At 49.1% G+C, this 27,071-nt stretch overlaps 1 protein-coding gene across 1 annotated transcript in view; it reads right to left on the minus strand.

The window, feature by feature from the left end:
• Positions 1 to 5,106: 5,106 nt before the first annotated feature.
• LRP8 (LDL receptor related protein 8) overlaps positions 5,107 to 27,071 on the minus strand; it is a 70,948-nt gene continuing 48,983 nt past the window's right edge. The window contains 10 exon segments of the mRNA XM_075615472.1: positions 5,107 to 7,177; positions 9,059 to 9,163; positions 9,343 to 9,530; positions 10,690 to 10,758; positions 12,392 to 12,655; positions 14,695 to 14,847; positions 15,413 to 15,554; positions 20,677 to 20,816; positions 21,546 to 21,664; positions 22,163 to 22,390. Of these exon segments, the coding sequence (XP_075471587.1) occupies positions 9,092 to 9,163; positions 9,343 to 9,530; positions 10,690 to 10,758; positions 12,392 to 12,655; positions 14,695 to 14,847; positions 15,413 to 15,554; positions 20,677 to 20,816; positions 21,546 to 21,664; positions 22,163 to 22,390 (1,375 nt within the window). The 3' untranslated portion in view covers positions 5,107 to 7,177; positions 9,059 to 9,091.

The following is a 27,071-nucleotide window of genomic DNA, read 5'->3' on the forward strand; positions in this document are numbered from 1 at the left end:
GAAAGAATGCGTCACGCGTTAACCGCGCGCGCGATTAAAAACGCGACTGGGAAACGTGCGCTTGTGATTCGAGGACGCGAGCCAAGACGGGGAAAGGGGCGTGTTCCTAACTATCCAATCACGCTCGAGGGAAGGACTAGTGCGTCACCGAGGAAACCATTCAGTGGCCATCCTTTAAATGTGCAAAATGTAAATGGTAGAAAGTCACATGCTCCAGACTCTAGTTTAGTTCCCATCTCTGTGGCACATTGGTGCTTACTCTCACGAGGAGAGAGAGGAGGGAGAGTGAGTAAGTGTTACTGCCCGCACCCACCTACATATTGTTATGACCTGTACATATTAAAGGCCTATTGTATGGATACGAGCGCTGCGCTGCCCATCGGCTGAAGCTCATAACTTTCAGCTAATTACCTAAGCTTGAAGCTCAATGGCTGATACAGTGTTGTTTGTTTATTGTATGTGTATATTAGTAGAGATGTGGTTGAAACCTATCCCAGCTGCCTATTGCAAAGAGAGTATAACCAGCCCTCACACTGAGACCCAAAAGGTCCAAACAACGGTGAGTAGGTGGTACTGGGTATGCACTTTAACCCAGGTTGTGCTGAAAAGCTGTGTAAGGCCTCGGGCACCGTGCTGCTGCTCGGCACTGAGCCCCTGCAGCCGCAATGAGAGCAGCTTTAGCAGGGGCTCGCGCACGCGTCCGCACGCTTGGGGAAGCGTGTGTCTGACGGAGTTTTGAAATTTTCCTGCTTGCCGGAGCGCAGGGCCGGTCACGTGAGCGGTTTGCCCAATGAGGGCGAACCAGCTCCGTGACATCACTGGCCCGCCCCTGACACGCCCACGGACGGCGCGCTGTTTAAGGCCAGGGAAAGCACCGCTTTCCCTGAGCCTCAGCGTGCCTCTGCACTGTTTTGGGCACTATGTCGCAGGCCTTATACAGCAGGCACATGCTTATAGGGGTCCATGTTAAAATGAATGAGTAGTAAATAGTGACAGATAATAGAGATAATGGTGAAAAGCAGAATAGCAGATCTGAGGCATGAATGTACTCACGTGCTATTTTTATTAGTAAATACAAATCCAGAAAAACAAGTGTTTTAACGGTAACATGATGTTTGTATGTAATACATGGTTTGTGGCACAGGCACTTCACAGGAGGGGATCATTGACATGTAATCTCCTGTATCCCACAAGAGAAATGAGCCAATGTTGGAAGGTCTGCTATATAAAGTCTGTCATACTGATAACTCACTTGTACCTGTGGATTTATTTATATACACTGATGTATAAGTAACATACAAGTGCAGATAACTCCCCTATTTATCAAATCAGTTGTCTATCCTCAAGCTGCTGTCATTAGCTGAAGGTTCCGAGTCTCACCCATTGAGAAACAGGCAGTGAAGACCCTGGGCTCTTACCTTTGGTGCCGAATAGAAACAGATGGGTGCAGTGTGTCATCAGAAAGATGCGAGTGTAGCTGTGTGCCTCAGTGAGTAACATTATAAGACAGGGCTCTTAAAATGGCAGCCCACATCCTTGATGCTCTTTGCTACTGCTAATGTAACCCCTCTTTATTTTACCTCATATTATATGGCCTATCACTGAGGTGGGAGCCTGAATCCCATGCGTTACTGTTTAATTCTTATAGTGTGTGTGTGTATTACATGTTGTGTAAGACTAGTGATTAGACACAACACAGTGGTAATGAATTATAACAAGCTTTATAATTCTCATATAGCTATAATTTGTGGTGTTACATATCTCATATGAATCAGTACGGTGACTCAATCTCAGAATCACTCCATACACATTTATACTTCAACAAACTATACCAACAATACGAACGCTGCACAAACAAAACTTTTCTCTCTGTCCAGGCTTCCAATTATGGGGTACTGGCCTGTAGATCCTGGTGTGCTAGCACAATCGTTGGAGCTCATGAACTGTGTATGTGTGTTGAGGGCCTGGTGCTTCACTTTGATCAAACTGTGATGGCAATAGAACTGCAGCTTATATCATTTGTGGGTTAGCTCACCCACTCCAACCTGGTGTAATTCCTGCACAGCTAGGCTCCCTAATCTCTCTCTGTAGTAGTCGCTGCCTGCTTCCCTCTGCACTGTCAGGTCCTGCTGCGTGCACTGGTCCAGTGGGGCATGCATGCATATCTATCCCTCCTGGCTAAGCAGTCACATGGTTAAGTGGAATGTAATTCTTAAAGGGGCCATGCCCTGTGCTGATAGCAGACACAGGGGGTTACACTAATTTCATACGAGCTGCTTATGCAGCCAAGTGTAATTTTCAATGAAACACACTTGTAAGTTAAACTCATATGAATATATAGGGTACAGACATTATAAATACTAGCAACTTATTGACATTGCAACAAGTTTGTGGCCCTTCTACTCCAACCTGTGTTCCGATCTAGCCACTTTGGAGAACTGGTTGAAGAGTTCTGCTGTAATGAGTCTGTGGATATGCCATGATGCAGACACCCATCCTCCTCCGCCCGCCCACCTCCCCCATTAGTCTGTAATCAGCCTCGCTCCTCCTAACCCCCCTCCCTCAGGGCACAGAACCACATTATTCCATTCAAACATATTTTGACCGCAGATATGCAAAATAAGAAACCGGGGCACATCAAAAAATTATTTATACAACAAATTACATCACTAATAATAAATATTATAGTGGTATTTGTCCAATAGCACTCCCATGTGTGCTGTATTATTATTCTCTCCCCCCATCCTCTCCAACTTCCATTCCCTTTCCCCCCGCCATTCTCTCTTTCTCCCCCTCACCAGGTGCTGGCTGGTGGATTTTTATTTGGGTGGCAAGTGCATCCTATCAGCCCTGATATTAGGGGTAGGGTGACCAGATTGAGTCCCAGTTTTAGGGCTCTGTCCCGGTTTTGTATCCCCCTGGCGAGCGCAGATTGTGCATGCGCAAAGAGCGCTTGCTGGCTGCTCGTGCGCATGTGCAACCAGCAAGCTCCAATCGGGCATACACGAGCGAACGGCAAAAACATTGTGCATGCGTGGTCGGCAAACGTTCTTCGCGCCTGCGCAGTCAGCGCTCGCCATGCATCCGGCGAGCACCAACTGCATATGCGTGACATTTCTCTAATTTTTTTTGCCGGGGCAAATATGGTCACCGTAATTATATTATGTCTATCCCAAGCGTGTTTAAATTATCTTACTGGATTAAGCAATTCCACAAATACTCCACCCTTTCCATGAAGTACTCCCTCATATTTCCCCTTAGCTACCACCCTCCAGCGTCAGAGAATGAGTTCTTATTCTAGCGCTTCCCTCCCATACACTTTTCAAACTATTATCACTTTAGCATCCACATTGCTTATAGCTGTTGACATCTACTTTTACCTTATTGTTCATTAGCTTGACATCTTTTGTCTCAGGGAGTTTAGTCACAGGGTGTAGGGAAGTACCAGGGGAATTCAGTCTCTCCGGGAACGGACCTGAAGGTTTTTTTTTACCCCGAAACGTTCGTTGCCCCCCTTGCCCTGGACTTTTTACCCTTTCCTTTTCCCATCCTTCCCTGTTTCAGTTTACTTTGACACTATTGGTCATTATTTAGCTTTTGTTGTGCATCTTTCATTAATATTATTAAATTCATTTGGCATATCCACTTGCTTATGTTTCATCACTTTGAGTGCCGGGAACATTTATTGTTTATTTATGTTATTTTGGAGGAATTAGGGTCCTCCTTGTTCCCTTGAGCACCACCCTAAGGCTAAGTCCCCGCTCCCTCAGTCAGCGCGCCCGCACTGCAGACAGACGGGGCACTGACAGACACAGACCGCGATATGCGGTCTGTAGGGAGCCGGAGTGGGAGGGAGGGGCGTGGTTTACGCGGAGGGGGCGTGGTTTACGCGGAGGGACCCGCTGCCCCCCCCCCTCCACGGGCTCGGGCTCCCAGGCTGCAGGACAGAGCTGCTGCGGGCTGCCCTACTCACACGCTGACACACAGACACACGCACACACAGACACACGCACACGCACACACAGACACTCATGCACACACACACAGGCAGGCACTCAGGCACTCACGCACTCAGGCACACACATACACAGATAGGCACTCAGACACACACATACACACACACAGACAGGCACTCATGCTGCTTTCCCTCCACACTCTCCTCCCGAAGCCACCCCTCCTCATTACAATTCTCTTGAATCCCCTAGCGGCTGACGCGTCACAGCGTGTAGTGAGCTGTGCCGTGAGGGGGGACTGGGACCGGCTCGGGAGGATTCCCCTGCTGGTGGGGAACGCTCGTGCGGCCACCCGCGCCACCGGGCGCAGTGGGTCTCAGGCCTAATAGATTCCGATTTTTCTATCACGCGTGCCATCTAGTACATTTTTCTACTGGTTAATTATTCCCACCTCCGGATTTCCTTAGCACACAGCAAGAAACCACCAATTTATTTTATAGCCAACTTCCCAGGCCGAAACAGAAGCTCCAAGATAAATCCCACCGTAAGTTGGTTACAATGAGTTTCTGCTTAGAAACCTGTGGGGTGCTCCTTTACCCAGTGAGAACGCCGAGACCCCAACACACCAGTGTAACCCGCAGAATAAAAACAAGACTCAGCGCTTAGGATACAAAAAAAAAAAATGTTTAATGTTCATCTATGTAGAAACAGGTCATCGTCGTACAAAACAAATTAGGGGCCTTTTATTTACAGAAGCTGGTAATTAACCCTCTCACTAATGATGCTGCTCACTGCAGAGGTTGAGTTACCACCCACCCGGGGGTAGAAGCTTCTTCATGTGGGACCTGAGGAGCTGCGAGCACACAATATATTTACACTATGGGAGTTAAGGGGTTAACAGTGTCACCCAGTGTCTTGACACCGGGGGAGGTGGGGGAGGGAAGTACACAGAGGGGACCGGAGGCAGTTAGGGGCGGGGGGAGATGGGGACCGGAAGCAGTAACGGGGGAGATGGAAACGGAGGCAGTAAGGGGGGGGGGGGAGGACAGGATGCAGTAAGGGGGGGGGAGGACAGGAGGCAGTAAGGTGGGAGGGGGAACACAGGAGGCAGTAAGCCTAAGGGACAGGGAGGACACAATAGAAAAACACCAGGTGCTAGAAATTCAACCTTTATTTAAAAAATATTAACAACTTTGGTTGAGTTTGACTATGTCAGTTAGAACAGTGTAATGTGGCCTCATACACTAACGTTGGGTTACCAGAAGTCCTTATTTAAAAAAAAAAATACAAAAAGCCGGCCACACGCTCATCGCTGGCGCATACGGGAGCGGCGAACTCCGACCGTGCATGCGTGAGTGCTGACCGTGTATCACTCTCGCATGCGTGGTCGGAAATCCCAGACATTTTAAGATATTTCAAAATTCCTCCCGAGCGCCGAGTTTAAATCAAAAAGGCAGACGTGTTGCAACGCAACCCATCACCCTGTGTATGTATGTATGTATGCATGTATACACACACATATACATATTTACATACCGCTAATTCTGCCGTGGTCAGCATGTCTCATAGGTTTGGACACAAGTAGCATGCACAGACTAAAACTCCCAGGGACATGGTGTCATGATTTTAGACGTCTGAAATCAAACCCTACACCAGGGGTGTTCAACTCCAGTCTTCAAGACTTTCCCCCTCAAAATAAACAGGTCAGGTTTTCAGAATATCGCTGCTTCAGCCCAGGCGGCTCAATCAGTCCCAGATTCAGCACAGGTGGCTCAATCAGAGGCGCAGTCTTCGACTTGAGCCACCTGTGATGAAGCTGGGATATCCTGAAACCTGACCTGTTGGGGACGGGACTCGAGCACTGGAGTTGAGCCCCCCTGCCCTACACCACTCTCCCCAGACCCCTCTACGAGTTTATTCTAAAGGAAAGCCAGTCCCGGGGTGTGCTGGGGCACGCTCTTATTTCTTGACCGTTCATTTTTAGTTATATTTGATATCACAATAGATAGCAGCGAGATCAGTGGCGCAGTGATCAGAGCTGAACAGCAGATGGCGGCCTGCAGTATCCCCGCATGCAAGTATACTGCCTGCAACGGGCAGCGAAGGGTTAAGTAACAGCCCAACTTCAATTAGTTGAAGTCTCCGTGACTGCAAATATGGGGATTAAAAGCAGCACCAGATATATAATCACAGGAAGGTATCCTCACTGCCCGCGGTACAGCAGCAGGGAGACGGAGACATGGTTCCCAAAGTGCTAATACAACGGGGAGCTGCGTCTGATCTCCGGTAAAACGCAGAACAGATTCTCGCTCTGCTCTAGCGGCAGAAATATCCCTGGCATGTCACACAGCTTATCCCATCCCTACCACCTATACATTACAGCAACTGAGAGGTTCAAATGTCCATCCCACTTTGAGGACCCTTTATTCCCGTCTGCATAAATAGCCCTTTTGATTCTGATCGGCCCTGTGATTTTTCTACTCATTTTCTGTTAAACAAAAAAAAAGTGTTACATCGATATCTCTTGTTGCCTCCTGGAGGATGTCACAGAAAAGTGTCATGAGGGCAAGAAGGGAGAAAGTCAGAAGGCAATCGGTAAAAAAAGGATAAAAAGTCTCCCATCTAAGTGGGACTAGAGCCTTAAGATGACAAGCAAACTGTTCTAAAACACACATATAAACCCTCAACATACCAAAAAATAAATACTCTCGGCCATGTTATATTTACAGAACCCCCCCCCCCCCCACCCCCCCACCAGGTTAATAAATATGCTACAAAATCCTACGTTTTATTAATTTACTAATGTTGATGGAGAACCACAAAGTATCGCATGTACAAAAATCTTCTATAAATATAATATCTTAAAACGGTAACCGTCAGACCCTGGGAGGCTGCTATATACAGAGAGAGCGAGAGAGAGCAGGGCGGGAGCCTCTACAGAGGGACAGATAAAAAAGTGTATAAAACATGTTACTGTACATACAAACCCTCACATCCTCTGGATGTTTGCAAACATTACATCTTTGTGGCTATCCATCAGCAGCATAAATAAGAAAAGGGTTGTTTTACAGGCGCAGTGGCAGCGCCGCGGTTCGCAGCGCGTGCGCTTGTGACACGTCTCCCGGCGATGTGCGTGTTTAATGCAGCAACACGTCTTTCCCAGCGCCGCGTGTAACACGGGATCCTCACGGCAAACCATCGTCTTCCATGCTCAACGCCACGCGCTGCACAAATGACAAAAGGAGCGCGTGTTAGAAGAGGCCCCTCCCCACGACACCCATCACTAGCGACGAGAGAAGTACAGAGAGAGGCTGCAGAGGATGGAGGTTTCATAGTCGCATTGATCCGGCAGAATTCCACGAACAGTCGGTGTAATGTAATACACAAGTTCTTTTTTTTTTTTTTTTACTGAATCACCAGATGTTTCCAAGCGGAGATCAGAAGAAACGACCATGACAGGCCTGGGGAGGTCATTTACAAACGTTTAATGTGAATATAAGATGGAGAGTGGAGAGAAGAGAGACAGAGAGGGGAGAGACAGAGAGGGGAGAGACAGAGAGGGGAGAGACAGAGAGGGGAGAGACAGAGAGGGGAGAGACAGAGAGGGGAGAGACAGAGAGGGGAGCGACAGAGAGGGGAGAGACAGAGAGGGGAGAGACAGAGAGGGGAGAGACAGAGAGGGGAGAGACAGAGAGGGGAGAGACAGAGAGGGGAGCGACAGAGAGGGGAGAGACAGAGAGGGGAGAGACAGAGAGGGGACAGACAGAGAGGGGAGAGACAGAGAGGGGAGAGACAGAGAGGGGAGCGACAGAGAGGGGAGAGACAGAGAGGGGAGAGACAGAGAGGGGACAGACAGAGAGGGGAGAGACAGAGAGGGGAGCGACAGACAGCCATACAGCGACAGACAGACATACAGCGACAGACAGACATACAGCGACAGACATACATACAGCGACAGACATACATACAGCGACAGACAGACATACAGCGACAGACAGACATACAGCGACAGACATACATACAGCGACAGACATACATACAGCGACAGACATACATACAGCGACAGACAGACATACAGCGACAGACAGACATACAGCGACAGACAGACATACAGCGACAGACATACATACAGCGACAGACATACATACAGCGACAGACAGACATACAGCGACAGACATACATACAGCGACAGACATACATACAGCGACAGACATACATACAGCGACAGACATACATACAGCGACAGACATACATACAGCGACAGACATACATACAGCGACAGACATACATACAGCGACAGACATACATACAGCGACAGACATACATACAGCGACAGACATACATACAGCGACAGACATACATACAGCGACAGACATACATACAGCGACAGACATACATACAGCGACAGACATACATACAGCGACAGACATACATACAGCGACAGACATACATACAGCGACAGACATACATACAGCGACAGACATACATACAGCGACAGACATACATACAGCGACAGACATACATACAGCGACAGACATACATACAGCGACAGACATACATACAGCGACAGACATACATACAGCGACAGACATACATACATACAGAGACAGACATACATACAGAGACAGACATACATACAGAGACAGACATACATACAGCGACAGACATACATACATACAGAGACAGACATACATACAGAGACAGACATACATACAGAGACAGACATACATACAGAGACAGACATACATACAGAGACAGACATACATACAGAGACCGAGAGACATACATACAGAGAGAGAGGGAGAGACAGAGAGAGAGGAAGAGAGAAACAGAGAGAGAGATGTTATTATTTCAGCTACAAAACTCGTAGAAGATATAATCTTGAGATGGAAATGTTCCTAATAAAGACAGTAAGTTCTGTTTTACAGCGGAGAGAATTTGATAAGAATCTATCGAAGTATAAGAAAAATGGGAAGAGAAAGGAAAAGGGGGGTGCGGTGTGCGGAGAAAGAGGGACGGAGAATAGTAACGTGGTGAATTTTCACTCCCTTTGGGATCCCACGTGATGGTAAAAGATGAAAGTTGCAGAGTAGGATGGGATGCACCTTTAGAAATGAGCTTTCCACGGCTGGGAATAATCACACACGTGTCACACGCGAGGCTCCCAGGGAATTTACAGTATGTGACATGTACAATAGTCTGGATTCTTCCTGCACGTAATGGGGAAGAAAGTCTTTATCTCAGCTTTTATGCTGCCAAGTACAACGCTACACACAATGTCGGCGACATCTAACAGGCCATTTTATCATCAGTGGCGAACGGCCATAAAAGTGATCAGCCATTACTCTACGTTGGTGTGACACGTCTGTATAATGACCGCAGTACTCACGGACGGATAGACGTGCCCGACCTGCGGCGTCTGACCGATGTGGATCTCCCCCCCCTCCTCTTCTTCATCCTCCTCCTCCTCCGTAGTTTTCCGGTACACGGGGTTATCGAAGTTCATGCTTTTCGTGTTCTTCCGTTTCCAATTCCTCCAGATGAGATATCCGGATAGACAGAGGAGGGCAAGCACAGCTGGGGGAAGAGAGAGAGGGGGGAAGAGAGAGGGGGGGGGGGGCAGCTCGTGAGAAGAGGGGGAGCGCCAACACATTGAGACCTGAGAGCCACACACACGGCAGTCACAGACTTAGGCCAAGTTCAGGGTGGCTGCTACGGACGCTTGCGTCCATGCGCGCCTCCCCCGCGTACTCCTGCAGCCCGGCGATCTGTACCCAGGCTGCAGGAGTTGGGTCGTGGCGCCAACGTGTCACGGAGCTGGTTCGCTGAACCAGCTCACATGACGCGACTGCCGCCCCAAATATAATTTCGGGTTGTAGCGGCAAAGTGTAGCAGCATCAACGCTGCACTTTGCCGCCGGTGGAGTTTTCAGTTTGAACACTCCCACCGAACAACCCGAACTTGCGACGGACCTGCGCGCGCGTCGCATAGCAGCCACCCTGAACTCGGCCTTAGTGAGTGAGGGTCTCACTGTGTCAGCTGCAAAAGCCGCCCCCTCCCAGTCAGATACAGAAACTAGTTGTCACTGTAAGAAATTGTCTTTCCCTCTAAAATTTTAGCATATGAATGGTGATTACGGGACAATTGTTGAAAAGACGTCTTACAAAGATAAGGAGACATGTCTTTACACTGGAATTAGCTCTGAGGGTCTTCTTGAATGTATAATGTTAAATCTTCTTAGATTCAGTTACATGTGAAGTATTTAAGTAACAGAGGGTTGGTTTGACCTATTCCTAACAACTAGAATAGATAGAAAGGTCGTACAATGGTTTTAAGTGGCTTGAACTGCCCTGTTTAGAGTGACACGGTGATTATTGAAAAAACAAGACATTTAACAGTCACGTAAGAGAGAAGATTGAGTGGAGCACAGGCAGGGACGGGACAAACATTTATAATAAGTACAGATTCAATCAATCTGCGGCGCACTTCATGAAGCAGAAGAAATAGGAGCCGGGAGACTTCCTCCTCGGTAACTGGTTGGAAGCAGCGGGGGATTGCTTTGGGGGTATGGTGGGAACTGGTTCGTGTAGATGGGGCTGGACAAAGTGCTAGGTTGTGTCGGACAGCATCGGCTCAAGTGGTCAGCGAGGCCTCGTAGGTGGGCAAAGGAGAGAGTCGACAGTGGAAAGCAGGTGTTGTGGATTCGCGGGCGTGGAAGAGCATTTAGATCACTCACCAACCGGCACAGCTACCCCGATCACTGCCGCAGTGAGCGTGGACCGGAGGCGGGAACCAGCGTTCCCGTCTGCAAGAGGAGAAAGGGGGGAAGAGAGAAAATGGGGGGGGGGAGAAGAGAGAAAATGGGGGGGGGGGGAAGAGAGAAAATGGGGGGGAGGGGAGAGAAAAAAAAGGGGGAGAGGAGAAGGGGGGGGGAAGCAGGAGAGAAAGTGAGAAATGGGGAGGGGGAAGAGAAAGGAGGGAGAGGATAGAAAGTAGGGGGTCAGAAGAGAGAGAAGGGGGGAGGAGAGAGAAAAAAAGGGTGATGGGAAAGGAGAGAGAGGGGAGGAAAAGTGAGAGAGTGGAGAAGGAGAGAAGCAAGGAGAGATAAAAGTAGAGAGATAGGAAAGAGGATAAAGAGAAGGGGAGTGTGGACCATGGGAAGGAGAGACGGGAGATGGAAAGAGAGAGAAAGTGGGGGGGGGGGGGAGAGAAAGTGAGAAAGAGCAGTGGGGGGAGAGAGAAAGTGAGAAAGAGCAGTGGGGGGAGAGAGAAAGTGAGAAAGAGCAGTGGGGGGAGAGAGAAAGTGAGAAAGAGCAGTGGGGGGAGAGAGAAAGTGAGAAAGAGCAGTGGGTGGAGAGAGAAAGTGAGAAAGAGCAGTGGGGGGAGAGAGAAAGTGAGAAAGAGCAGTGGGGGGAGAGAGAAAGTGAGAAAGAGCAGCGGGGGGCAGAGAGGGGGAGAGAAAGAGGGGGAGAGAGAACAGGGTAGATTTACTGGCTGGATCATCACATTTACATCCAGATATACTGAATGGTGCTTAGTAAATCTGGCCCTATTTTTAAGATACAGCTAAACACATTTTGTTACGTTTAACGCCCCCCACTAACCCCCCTCCCGGATAAATTCGAAGTTAGAAGGATAATGAAGACAGACATTGTGAATAGCAGCCCCCCTTATACACAGGCTCAGGTTTTACTACACAGGGCACAGACGTAATGCACCCGAATGCCTGTGTGCTCATCAGTGCGAGTTCTGTCAATGCAACGTTCCCTCTAGACCCTGCGCTGGTCTCAGGGCGCTGCGCAGGAAAACCGCCCACTCCCGGAGCGCTAATGTCTTCTAAATTGTACTAAGTGCATCAGATCTGAATCCTTTCCTATTAACCTCCGGACAGGGGACAGCACATTCACACATCGTGAGAGACATGACGTTCACAGCACAAATAATACAGATTCATATGTTGCACTGAAATGATGTCACATTGCACAGATATACATATATATATACATGTTGCGCGTGCAGGTGCCTGTGCGCGCGCGTGCATTTCACGCGGAGTGGGAGGGGAGGTGCGCGAGCTGAGAGTGACCTCTGTTAACTCCTAAAATATTATCCTTCCTCTTTTTTTATATACACAGAAAGGATCCGTAGATAACGGATGTTCAGTTTGTGACATTGACACGTCGGTTACGTGATTGAATCTTAGGAAGTTGTGATAATTTAGCACTTAAATTCAGTGACAGATCTGGGGGAAATTATATTACATCTCCAGCACTGAAACACGCTCACCCCAAATAATAACCCGTGTGAACAGTGACAGGGCACACAGATTATTATCTATATTACTACGGCGCCCTGCGCGGTGTTACGGCGCCCTGCGCGGTGTTACGGCGCCCTGCGCGGTGTAGAAGGCCTCTCTGGCTGTTGTAAGCAGAGTCTCTCACAGTGTTGGGACACGCTGCTGTTCCCCGTGGTTTTGATCCTGACATCTCCGTGGCTGGATGGGGAGGTAGTTTGGTGGCTGCCGGTCTTGGTGGAGTTATTGAGCCCAGTCTCAGTAGTCTCAGCTGTGGTGGTAGAGTGGGTTGGAGAGGTGGGAGAGGCAGCAGTGCTAGTGGCAGTAGTAGGCGTGGGGTCAGTGGCTGGCATGTCCGTGGTGGGCGTGGAAGGCGGTAAAGTTGCTGCAGGAGTCGAAGTTACTGCAACGCCTGAAATATGAACAGGGCTCAAAATCGGCAAGAAAGTTTTTCTTCTGCAGATTCTGTTCAGAGCCACAGATACTGGGATCTCTGCTCCCACACACCACAGATACTGGGATCTCTGCTCCCACACACCACAGATACTGGGATCTCTGCTCTCACACACCACAGATACTGGGATCTCTGCTCTCACACACCACAGATACTGGGATCTCTGCTCTCACACACCACAGATACTGGGATCTCTGCTCTCACACACCACAGATACTGGGATCTCTGCTCTCACACACCACAGATACTGGGATCTCTGCTCTCACACGCACACACCACAGATACTGGGATCTCTGCTCTCACGCGCACACACCACAGATACTGGGATCTCTGCTCTCACACGCACACACCACAGATACTGGGATCTCTGCTCACACACGCACACACCACAGATACTGCGGATCTCTGCTCACACACGCACACACCACAGATACTGGGATCTCTGCTCACACATGCACACACCACAGAATACTGGGATCTCTGCTCACACACGCACACACCACAGATACTGGGATCTCTGCTCACACACGCACACACCCACAGATACTGGGATCTCTGCTCTCACACACCACAGATACTGGGATCTCTGCTCACACGCACACACCACAGATACTGGGATCTCTGCTCTCACACGCACATAGATACTGGGATCTCTGCTCTCACACACCACAGATACTGGGATCTCCTGCTCACACACGCACACACCACAGATACTGGATCTCTGCTCTCACACGCACACACCACAGATACTGGGATCTCTGCTCTCACACGCACACACTACAGATACTGGGATCTCTGCTCGCACACACCACAGATACTGGGATCTCTGCTCACACACGCACACACCACAGATACTGGGATCTCTACACACACACACCAGATACCGGGATCTCTACACACACACACCAGATACCGGGATCTCTACACACACACACCAGATACCGGGATCTCTACACACATACACACCAGATACCGGGATCTCTACACACACACACCAGATACCGGGATCTCTACACACACACACACCAGATACCGGGATCTCTACACACACACACACACACACACACACACACACACACACACCACACACACACACACACACACACACACACACACACACACACACACCAGATACCCGGATCTCTACACACACACACACACACACACACACACACACACACACACACACACACACACACACACCAGATACCCGGATCTCTACACACACACACCAGATACCCGGATCTCTACACACACACACACACACACCAGATACCCGGATCTCTACACACACACACACACACACACCAGATACCGGGATACACACACACACACCAGATACCCGGATCTCTACACACACACACACACACACACACACACACACACACCAGATACCGGGATACACACACACACACACACACAAACACCGGGATCTCCACACACACACACACACACACACACACACACACACACACGCACACGCACACGCACACACCAGATACCGGATCTCTACACACACCACAGATACCAGGATACACACACACACCGGGATCTCTACACACACACGAAATTGGGATCTCTGCTCACACACACGCACCACAGATACTGGGATCTCTGCTCACACACACGTCACAGATACTGGTATCTCTGCTCACATACACACACACACCGGGATCTCTACACACACACGAAACTGGGATCTCTGCTCACACACCACGCACCACAGATACTGGGATCTCTGCTCACACACACGTCACAGATACTGGTATCTCTGCTCACATACACACACACACACACACACACAAACACACACCCACACACACACACACACACACACACGTCTCTGCGTGGCATTTTATGTTATCATATACCCCTGTCCCTCCTCTCAACCACCCTTCACTACTCTCCCCACTCCCTCCCTCCGTTTCCTCATCCCTTGTTCCCCTCCTCCTCGCTCGCTCCCTCAACTCTCACCGCTTCCCCAATGCTCCGCTCACCTCTCCTGCACCTCCTCATGTCCGGCTCCAGCTCAATGCCGTCTGGACAGGCACAGGTGTATTTGGGGGAGTGAACAGAGATGTGAGGGGCCGCGAGGCACAGGTACTCACAGCCTCCATTCGGAACGGGTCCCTGGTTACAGGCATCTGCAGCTGCACAATGAGAAACGGTCATACTCCGCACCCATCTACTTCTTTTTGAAGCGGAATATTCCCTAACACTAGTGTAGCGGAGCGAGTTCTGTGATGTGGTACCACCCCATTCCCACCCAGTAACACACAGGGCCCCCCCTCACCCTGCATTCTGAGGCTCTTTATACAGAGGAGATAAAGTTAGTTATCCTAACCCGCAAAAAGCTGGCAATGGGTCTTGAAACACGTTTTTTCACTTCAGAGATCACCTTTGCTAGATGACGGGGTCCTATCATGGCTCAGTGGTTTCAGCTCACAGAGACCCTTCGCATACTAAAAGCAGCAGCCAATAACATAACGGGGCGACCCTGGAGTGGTCTCTGATTGGACAGAATAAGCATGACCTTTGGCAGCGAGGGGCCAATGGGTGTGTGTTCCCTTCTCTTTGTTTAGATTAATTAACCCCTCAGTGCATCTCCAGCCTTGATAGGGTTAAACAGAGTCCCAGATTGATGCGTAAACCCCACTCTGTGACCAGGTGAGATCTGTCCTGTCCCTTTTGGGACAGCAGGGATGTGACACCTGCCTTTTGGTTGTTTGAGCTGATGGAAAACCACAATGTCGTGCGGATTGTTCAAATTCTCCGCGAGGACAGAAATCTCGTGTCCATTCAGCCGGTTTGCACTAAAAATAGCTTCGTTCTCCAGGTCTGTCCAGAAAACCTTGTCCTGGGAAGGGAGAGATTGGGAGACAGGGGTATTTCTTATGATAATTATCAGCATGGAAAATTAGACGAGACAAACAGAGCAGAACCAGAAGAACCCAGAAGGGTCAGCCAGGGGAGCCATCAAATCAAAACCGGAACATAATCCAATATTCAAAAGCTTCACCTTAGAAGTCCCACAGGGCAATGACCCATCACAGAATGAAATCAGAGGAAACCTCCCCAAAACAGCTTTTTAACCATTTTACTGCTGTGAAATGGAATGGCGTGTACCTCGGGCAGTGAAGTGGTTAAATTACACTAATTAAAACTTGATAAAGTACTATTGTACGAAACGCGTAGGTGCGTTCTATCTGTTCTATTTTTGTTCCCTGTATGTGTTTGCTTGCTTAATACACTTTTTGTTACTATTGCGGAGTGGCCTGGCTTTGTTTTCCCTGCTTCACATTGCAGGGCGTCTGCAGCTGTGCTCTATCTTCACCAACTATCCTTCTGGACTAATTAAAACTTGCCAGATTACACATATAAATATCCCACACCTGTATCTTATACTATATTAGTGAAAGCACTGTATGTTTGCCTGCCTGCATGCATGCCTGCCTGCTGGATGTCCGGTGTCCCTAGCGGCAATCTCATTGGTACCTTGGCCCGCCCGCCCCCGCACACCTCTCATTGGCCTCACACACTCACACCACCCCCTTGGCCCGCCCCCCACACCTCTCATTGGCCTGAGGCGGAGTGACGGGCCAAAGGTCCAAAAAAATAAATAAAAAACACACACACACACACACACACACACACCTCTCCAAATCACCTCTTCCCCCTCCCCAGCGGCATCACCTCTTCCCCCTCCCCAGCGGCATCACCTCTTCCCCCTCCCCAGCGGCATCACCTCTTCCCCCTCCCCAGCGGCATCACCTCTTCCCCCTCCCCAGCGGCATCACCTCTCCCCCTCCCCAGCGGCATCACCCCTCCCCGCTCCAAATCACCTCTCCCCCTCCCCAGCGGCATCACCTCTCCCCCCTCACCGCTCCAAATCACCTCTCCCCGCTCCAAATCACCTCTCCCCGCTCCAAATCACCTCTCCCCTCTCCCCGCTCCAAATCACCTCTCCCCCCTCCCCGCTCCAAATCACCTCGCTTCCCGCAGCTGCCACACGGCGCGTAAGATGGCGGACCCCCTTCCTCCCTCGCGGCGCCGAGTCAGACGGTGGCGGCGCCCGGAAGTACAGGTAGGTGTCGCTCCCCACCTCCGGCGCCAAACGGAACTGAGAAAGGGCGCATCAACTGAGGTGTGTGTGTGTGTGTGTGTGTGTGTGTGTGTGTCACTGTCCACTGCCCCCCCTCCTGTCCACTGCCCCCCCCTCCTGTCCACTGCCCCCCCCTCCTGTCCACTGCCCCCCCCCTCCTGTCCACTGCCCCCCCCTCCTGTCCACTGCCCCCCCCCTCCTGTCCACTGCCCCCCCCCTCCTGTCCACTGCCCCCCCCCTCCTGTCCACTGCCCCCCCCCTCCTGTCCACTGCCCCCCCCCCTCCTGTCCACTGCCCCCCCCCCTCCTGTCCACTGCCCCCCCCCCTCCTGTCCACTGCCCCCCCCCCTCCTGTCCACTGCCCCCCCCCTCCTGTCCACTGCCCCCCCCCTCCTGTCCACTGCCCCCCCCCTCCTGTCCACTGCCCCCCCCCTCCTGTCCACTGCCCCCTCCCTCCTGTCCACTGCCCCCCCCTCCTGTCCACTGCCCCCCCCCCTCCTGTCCACTGCCCCCCCCCCTCCTGTCCACTGCCCCCCCCCTCCTGTCCACTGCAGGAAATGCAGGGGGAGGAATCCATGCCTTTGAGGCGCCCCCCCCCCTCCCTTTGACGCCCCCCCCTCCCTTTGACGCCCCCCCCCTCCCTTTGACGCCCCCCCCCTCCCTTTGACGCCCCCCCCCTCCCTTTGACGCCCCCCCCCTCCCTTTGACGCCCCCCCCCTCCCTTTGACGCCCCCCCCCTGCCTTTGACGCCCCCCCTGCCTTTGACGCCCCGCGCGCACACACTAACTGACTGCCGCACGCACGCACACACTGACTGACGCGCACACAAAGCCTGACTGACGCACGCACACACTGACTGAGGCACACACTGACTGTGTGTGCGTCAGTCAGTCTGTGTGTGTTTGTGTTTCTGCCTCAGACTCACTGACGCGCGAGCAAACACACAGTGACTGACGCACACACGCTACATGAAGCTGTAAAGGAGGGAGGGAGGGGGGGGACTGGATTCATGTGAATGGGGGACAAACAGAGAGAGGGGGGAGGAGAGAGAGGAACGGGAACATTACATCCCGGGCAACGCCGGGTCTCTCAGCTAGTCTATACTATAATTCTAAATTGGATTCCGTTTGTTTGTATGTCAGAAGCATCGAAATATCAGAAACGGCACCACGTAGCAAAACTTTCACTGGACAGTCTGCTGCGGATTTGTAGGTCAATGCAACTATTTTGTGCTTCCAATGTGACTCACCTCCCAAATTACGGACATTCTAAGTTTCACTCGGCTGTACAGCCCCAGAGAGACCCCCGGACACCCCCCCCCCCGTCCCAGAGAGACCCCCGGACAACCCCCCAGCCCCAGAGAGACCACCGGACAACCCCACCACAGAGAGACCCCCGGACACCCCCCATCCCAGAGACACCCGGACACCCCCCCATCCCAGAGACCCCCGGACAACCCCCACCAGCCCCAGAGAGACCCTCGGACAACCCAGCCCCAGAGAGACCCCCGGACACCCCCCCAGACACCCTCCCCGCACCCCAGAGAGACCCCCGGACACCCCCCAACTTCGGCCCCAGAGAGACCCCCAGGCAACCCCCCAAGCCCCAGAGAGGCCCCCGGACAACCCCCCAAGCCCCAGAGAGACACCCGGACAACCCCCACCCCCCACAGAGACCCCCCCCAGAGAGATCCCCCAGACCCCCCCACCCCCCCAGAGATCCCCGGACACCCCCTGCGTGCCCCAGAGACCCCCGGACACCCCCCCCCCGGCCCGAGAGACCCCCGGAAAACCCCCCAGCCCCAGAGACCCCCGGACAACCCCCGCCACAGACAGACCCCCCCGGACACCGCCACCCCAGACATGCCCCGCGAGCCCCCCGGACACTCCCCCAAGCCCCAGAGAGACCCCCCCCCCCCCAAGAGTGACCCTCGGATACCCCCCCGCACCAGAGAGACCCCCGGACATCCCCCCCCCCCGTCACAGAGAGACCCCCATATTACAGTCCCCGGGTACAAAAGCAAGTGTATGTATACATATCCCACACCTGTATATGTATGTATAAATATCCCACACCTGTATCTCTGTGTATAAATATCCCACACCTGTACCTATATGTATAAATATCCCACACCTGTATCTCTGTGTATAAATATCTCACACCTGTATCTCTATGTATAAATATCCCACACCTGTATCTGTGTATAAATATCCCATACCTGTATCTCTATGTATAAATATCCCACACCTGTACCTCTGTGTATAAATATCCCACACCTGTATCTCTATGTATAAATATCCCACACCTGTACCTCTATGTATAAATATCCCACACCTGTACCTCTATGTATAAATATCCCACACCTGTATCTCTATGTATAAATATCCCACACCTGTATCTCTGTGTATAAATATCCCACACCTGTACCTATATGTATAAATATCCCACACCTGTACCTCGATGTATAAATATCCCACACCTGTACCTATATGTATAAATATCCCACCCCTGTACCTCTATGTATAAATATCCCACACCTGTACCTATATGTATAAATATCCCACACCTGTACCTCTATGTATAAATATCCCACACCTGTATCTCTGTGTATAAATATCCCACACCTGTACCTATATGTATAAATATCCCACACCTGTATCTCTATGTATAAATATCCCACACCTGTACCTCTATGTATAAATATCCCACACCTGTACCTATATGTATAAATATCCCACACCTGTACCTCTATGTATGTATAAATATCCCACACCTGTATCTCTATGTATAAATATCCCACCCCTGTATCTCTATGTATAAATATCCCACACCTGTATCTATGTATAAATATCTCACACCTGTATCTCTATGTATAAATATCCCACACCTGTACCTCTATGTATAAATATCCCACACCTGTACCTCTATGTATAAATATCCCACACCTGTATCTGTGTATAAATATCCCACACCTGTATCTGTGTATAAATATCCCACACCTGTATCTCTGTGTATAAATATCCCACACCTGTATCTCTGTGTATAAATTTCTCACACCTGTACCTATATGTATAAATATCCCACACCTGTACCTCTATGTATAAATATCCCACACCTGTACCTCTATGTATAAATATCCCACACCTGTACCTCTATGTATAAATATCCCACCCCTGTACCTATATGTATAAATATCCCACACCTGTATCTCTATGTATAAATATCCCACACCTGTATCTCTATGTATAAATATCCCACACCTGTACCTCTATGTATAAATATCCCACACCTGTACCTCTATGTATAAATATCCCACACCTGTATCTCTATGTATAAATATCCCACCCCTGTATCTCTATGTATAAATATCCCACACCTGTATCTATGTATAAATATCTCACACCTGTATCTCTATGTATAAATATCTCACACCTGTATCTCTATGTATAAATATCCCACACCTGTACTTATATGTATAAATATCCCACACCTGTATCTCTGTGTATAAATATCCCACACCTGTACCTATATGTATAAATATCCCACACCTGTATCTCTATGTATAAATATCTCACACCTGTACCTATATGTATAAATATCCCACACCTGTATCTCTATGTATAAATATCTCACACCTGTATCTCTGTGTATAAATATCCCACACCTGTACCTCTGTGTATAAATATCCCACACCTGTACCTCTATGTATAAATATCCCACACCTGTATCTCTGTGTATAAATATCTCACACCTGTATCTCTATGTATAAATATCTCACACCTGTATCTCTATGTATAAATATCCCACACCTGTACCTCTATGTATAAATATCCCACACCTGTACCTCTATGTATAAATATCCCACACCTCCTTCCTACCTCAAACACGGCGAGACCGAACGGGTGATTCAGCTGGTCCGCTGAGGAGATCAGAAGCTTCCTGTTGGCGCCGTTGAAGTCCACGCTGGAGAGAGAGTGCAGCTTGGAGTCCACCCAGTAAAGCCGGCGACCCAGCACATCTGAGGGACACAGAGCCAGTGAGACGAGGGGAAACAGAAGGGGGGGAAAGAGAAGGGACACCGAGCCGGGGACAGGAGGCGACACAAAGTAACAAGAGGAAACGCAGAGCCAGTGACAGGAGGGATAGCGGGGGCGCGCAACACGGGGGCGCGCAACACAGGGGCGCGCAACACGGGGGCGCGCAACACGGAGCTCCTACTGCTCCATATGACGCCTCCTGTTGCCTTCTATAAAATTCTGATACACGTCTATTTATATATGTAAATATACAGGAGTTAAAATTTCTCCTGATTAATTGTACATATCCTGGGGCCGCAGAGCCTGTGGAAATAGCCTAAACTGCCTCAGACACGGGAATCACAGCAGAACCCTCCCTGCAGTATTCAGCAACAGAGTGCTATTACACGAGGGCAGGCGACACGCGGGGGGTGGGGGAGGAGGGCATGGCGACACGCGGAGGGTGGGGGAGGAGGGCATGGCGACACGCAGGGGGTGGGGGGGAGATCATGGCGACACGCAGGGGGTGGGGGGGGGGAGGACAGGCGACACACGGGGGGTGGAGGGGGAGGTCAGGCGACACGCGGGGGTGGGGGGGGAGGTCAGGCGACACGTGGGGGGTGTGGGGGAGAGGGATAGAGTGCACCTCTCTTTTTTCACACCTCGTCTTACTGAGCCATTCTGTTGTCTACGGATGAATGTAAATGTCTTGTCACAGGTGTGTCACTCACCCAACGTGATTCCGTTTGGCCACTCTATGCCGTCAGACACCAGCAGCTGCCGATCCGCCCCGTTCAGTCCCGCCTTCTCAATCTTTGCGGGGTCTCCCCAGTCCGACCAGAACATGAACCTACAGTCAGCGAGATGCACAAGGCATGGTAACAATGTATCATTCTACATAACATATATACCCTGTATAGATTAATAGCCTGTGATACCTTTCAATATACCAACCAGAGAGATCTCCAAACATATAATTACATTATTGAGAGCTTTCCCAACCTCAAAGGTCTCTGCTTCACATGTACAGCGGTTTCCAAACCTCACAGGTCTCTTCTTCACATGTACAGCGCTTTCCCAACCTCAAAGGTCTCTGCTTCACATGTACAGCGGTTTCCAAACCTCACAGGTCTCTTCTTCACATGTACAGCGCTTTCCCAACCTCACAGGTCTCTTCACATGTTCACACTATCACTTTTATACCATTACAAGGAATCCACAGTTTACAATTAATACACACACCTCTCTGGGACCAATCAGCGACCAGGACTCCCTGTAAATTGCAGTCTGTGCAGAGTTAGCGCTGCGCACGGCACAATGCGATGCCCGGTCTCCCTGCGGCACTCACCCCTGTGTGGGATCCACAGCGATGGCTCTTGGCTCACTCAGGCCGTGGCTGAACAGCGTCTTCCGTTTGCAGCCATCAGAGGTCGCCACGGAGATGGTCTTGTTACCGGAGTCGGTCCAGTAAATGTTCTTATGGACCCAGTCCAGGGCCAGACCCTCGGGGGAGTGCAGCTGAGTGTTTATCACCACCACATGCTCTGTAGGGTCCGCGGCACGATCTATGGGGGCGCTGCAGAGACAGCGCAATGAGAGATACGTAGGATTAACTCCTCACTGCCAGGAGTGCAGAGCAATATAATCACATGCAGAGCAACGCACTGCAATATAATCACATGCAGAGCAACGCACTGCAATATAATCACATGCAGAGCAACGCACTGCAATATAATCACATGCAGAGCAACGCACTGCAATATAACATGCGGAGCAGCGCACTGCAATATAATCACATGCAGAGCAACGCACTGCAATATAATCACATGCAGAGCAACGCACTGCAATATAATCACATGCAGAGCAACGCACTGCAATATAACATGCGGAGCAGCGCACTGCAATATAATCACATGCAGAGCAACGCACTGCAATATAATCACATGCAGAGCAACGCACTGCAATATAACATGCGGAGCAGCGCACTGCAATATAATCACATGCAGAGCAACGCACTGCAATATAATCACATGCAGAGCAACGCACTGCAATATAATCACATGCAGAGCAACGCACTGCAATATAACATGCGGAGCAGCGCACTGCAATATAATCACATGCAGAGCAACGCACGGCAATATAATCACATGCAGAGCAACGCACTGCAATATAATCACATGCAGAGCAACGCACTGCAATATAACATGCGGAGCAGCGCACTGCAATATAATCACATGCAGAGCAACGCACTGCAATATAATCACATGCAGAGCAACGCACGGCAATATAATCACATGCAGAGCAACGCACTGCAATATAATCACATGCAGAGCAACGCACGGCAATATAATCACATGCAGAGTAACGCACTGCAATATAATCACATGCAGAGCAACGCACGGCAATATAATCACATGCAGAGCAACGCACTGCAATATAATCACATGCAGAGCAACGCACTGCAATATAATCACATGCAGAGCAACGCACGGCAATATAATCACATGCAGAGCAACGCACGGCAATATAATCACATGCAGAGCAACGCACGGCAATATAATCACATGCAGAGCAACGCACTGCAATATAATCACATGCAGAGCAACGCACTGCAATATAATCACATGCAGAGCAACGCACTGCAATATAATCACATGCAGAGCAACGCACTGCAATATAATCACATGCAGAGCAACGCACTGCAATATAATCACATGCAGAGCAACGCACGGCAATATAATCACATGCAGAGCAACGCACGGCAATATAATCACATGTAGAGCAACGCACTGCAATATAATCACATGCAGAGCAACGCACGGCAATATAATCACATGCAGAGCAACGCACTGCAATATAATCACATGCAGAGCAACGCACGGCAATATAATCACATGCAGAGCAACGCACGGCAATATAATCACATGTAGAGCAACGCACTGCAATATAATCACATGCAGAGCAACGCACGGCAATATAATCACATGCAGAGCAACGCACGGCAATATAATCACATGCAGAGCAACGCACGGCAATATAATCACATGCAGAGCAACGCACTGCAATATAATCACATGCAGAGCAACGCACTGCAATATAATCACATGCAGAGCAACGCACTGCAATATAATCACATGCAGAGCAACGCACGGCAATATAATCACATGCAGAGCAACGCACGGCAATATAATCACATGTAGAGCAACGCACTGCAATATAATCACATGCAGAGCAACGCACGGCAATATAATCACATGTAGAGCAACGCACTGCAATATAATCACATGCAGAGCAACGCACTGCAATATAATCACATGCAGAGCAACGCACTGCAATATAATCACATGCAGAGCAACGCACGGCAATATAATCACATGCAGAGCAATCCACTGCAATATAACATGCGGAGCAGCGCACTGCAATATAAGAACATGCAGAGCATTGCAATAGAGCATGCGGAACAATGCACTCAAATATAATAACATGCAGAGCAACGCACTCAATATAATGCAGAGCAACGCACTGCAATATTTAATGCAGAGCATTGTAATGCAATATAACATGCAGAGCCTTGCAATATAATAACATGCGAACAACGCACTGCAATCTAATAATATGCGGAGCAATGCACTGCAATATAACCTTCTGGAGTGATATAATACCATGCAAAGCGATATAAGAACATGGCGAGTGATGTAGCTAGAACATGCACAGCTAAATATAGCAACATGCAGAGCGATATATCTATAACATGTACAGCTACAGTGGTGTGAAAAAGAAAGTACACCCTCTTGGAATTCTATGGTTTTACATATCAGGACATAATAACAATCATCTGTTCCCTAGCAGGTCTAAAAATTAGGTAAATACAACCTCAGATGAACAACAACACATGACTTATTACACGGTGTCATGATTTATTTAACAAAAATAAAGCCAAAATGGAGAAGCCATGTGTGATAAACTAAGTACACCATTACTGCTTCCATAGGAATTGAGATGCTAAGTAGCAGACAGGTGCTGCTAATCAAATGCCCTTGATTAATTGATCATCAGCAAGTGTGACCACCTCTATAAAAGCCGAAGTTTTAGCAGTTTGCTGGTCTGCAGCATTCAGGTGTGTGTTAACACAATGTCAAGGAGGAAAGACATCAGCAATGATCTTAGAGAAGCAATTGTTGCTGCCCATCAATCTGGGAAGGGTTATAAGGCCATTTCCAAACAATTTAAAGTCCATCATTCTACAGTGAGAACGATTATTCAAAAGTGGAAAACATTCAAGACAGTTGCCAATCTTCCCAGGAGTGGACGTCCCAGCAAATTCACCCCAAGGTCAGACCGTGCAATGCTCAGAGAAATTGCAAAAAAAACAAGAGTTACATCTCAGACTCTACAGGCCTCAGTTAGCATGTTAAATGTTAAAGTTTATGACAGTACAATTAGAAAAAGACTGAACAAGTATGGTTTGTTGTGAAGGGTTGTCAGGAGAAAGCCTCCTCTCTAAAAAGAACATGGCAGCACGGCTTAGGTTTGCAAAGTTGCATTTGAACAAACCAACATGTATATACGTAAAGATTGACGCTCATACACGTGTATGGACTCACAAGCTGTATATCAACATATAGATAGATGGGAACTTCAATAAATCATTCCATCATTGTATAATACAGAGTTAAGGGGGGACATATACATGGGACCTAGCGGTCAGTCAGCACGACTACCGCAGATATGGTTTACCCTGCTTACCCCCCTTAACATATACACCTCCCTAAATAGGGACCAAGGTAGCATTACATGAGGGCTAATGCCCATTACCTTTCCATTAAGTGTATAGGAATACGAAATCCATCCAGGTGAAGTTCCACTGCGTGCAGTCCTGATAGAAGGAACCAGAATGTAGAGAAGCAAGGAGCACAGCTGGGTTGAAAATCTGCAGGAAGAGTCCTGTAGAAAAAATGAATGAAGGGCACAACTCCGTTCTAAAACTGAGGGTGGTTTATTGAATAAGTGCACAGGGACAGAAACACAGCCCACACACCGACATGTTTCGTCCCACGGGACTTTATCAAGGTGTATCACATAACACAACCTCCTTACCTTTAATAGCCCCAGTTCGCGCCAAAATCGCCCGATTGAGTACACTGCGCATGCGCGCCAGTGACGCGTCGCATCTCCGTGACACCGCCCCCCCTCTGGCACAAGTCCTGGAGAGTAGAGACCACGTCACTGAGATGCGTCCGTTTCCACCGTGGAACGCATGCCAGCTGGGCTCCTATCGGATAGAGGCGGAAGGGGGTTAACAAATACATTTTTTTTCATTTTTTTTCACACACCCCTGTTTATTACCTCATTTAGCTCCCAAGCTGAACAAGTCAGATTTATTCTTAAAAAACATTGGTCGGTACTATCCTTGGACCCCATATTAAAACAATATATTACTGCAGGTCCAAATGTTGTTTATAGGAAGGCCAAGACGGTTGCGAATTCTCTTACCCCAAGTCTCTTTTCCTCTAAAAAGGTACATTGCAATACAGCTCCTAGTGGTTCTTTCCCCTGTGGGAAATGCAAAATTTGTGGATACATTAATAAATCAAACAAATGTGTATCCAGTCAAACTGGAAAATCTCATGCCACTAGATCATTTATCAACTGCAACTCCACATATATTGTCTACCTCATCACTTGCGGGTGCGGTGGCCAATATGTTGGAAGAACCATTAGGAACCTCAAAGTGCGAATTATGGAGCATATCCGATTGATCTCCAAAGGGAACCTGGACCACCCTGTCCCCAAACATTTCACCAACTGCAGCAAAGGTGGATTAAAAAACTTTAAATTTCAAGGTATTGAGTCCATTCAGCTGTCACCCAGAGGGGGTGATAGAGTTAAGAAGCTTGACCAACGTGAGGCATTCTGGATCTTCACATTAAGAACCAGGATGCCTCACGGCATGAATATCGATTGGGACCTCTCCCACTTTTTATAGTGGAGGAGGGTTCTTTATGATGCTAATATACATCGATCATTTGTTTAAATATTAATATATGTCTTGATGGTGGAATCCATGTTCCATGTCCTTCTGTACCATCTATATATGGGTCATGAATAAGAGAAAATAAATATGCAAAAAAAATATATTCTTTTAATTGATAATAAAATAAAAAAGTTTTTTCTTCCATATAAAATTACCTTACACAGTCAATCACATAAAATCAGTCTATATTTGGACTTCAAAAGTACAATTCAAGTTTATGGAT

Source organism: Ascaphus truei, chromosome 10 (genome assembly GCF_040206685.1).
Source record: "Ascaphus truei isolate aAscTru1 chromosome 10, aAscTru1.hap1, whole genome shotgun sequence".
Taxonomy (NCBI): Eukaryota; Metazoa; Chordata; class Amphibia; order Anura; family Ascaphidae; genus Ascaphus; species Ascaphus truei.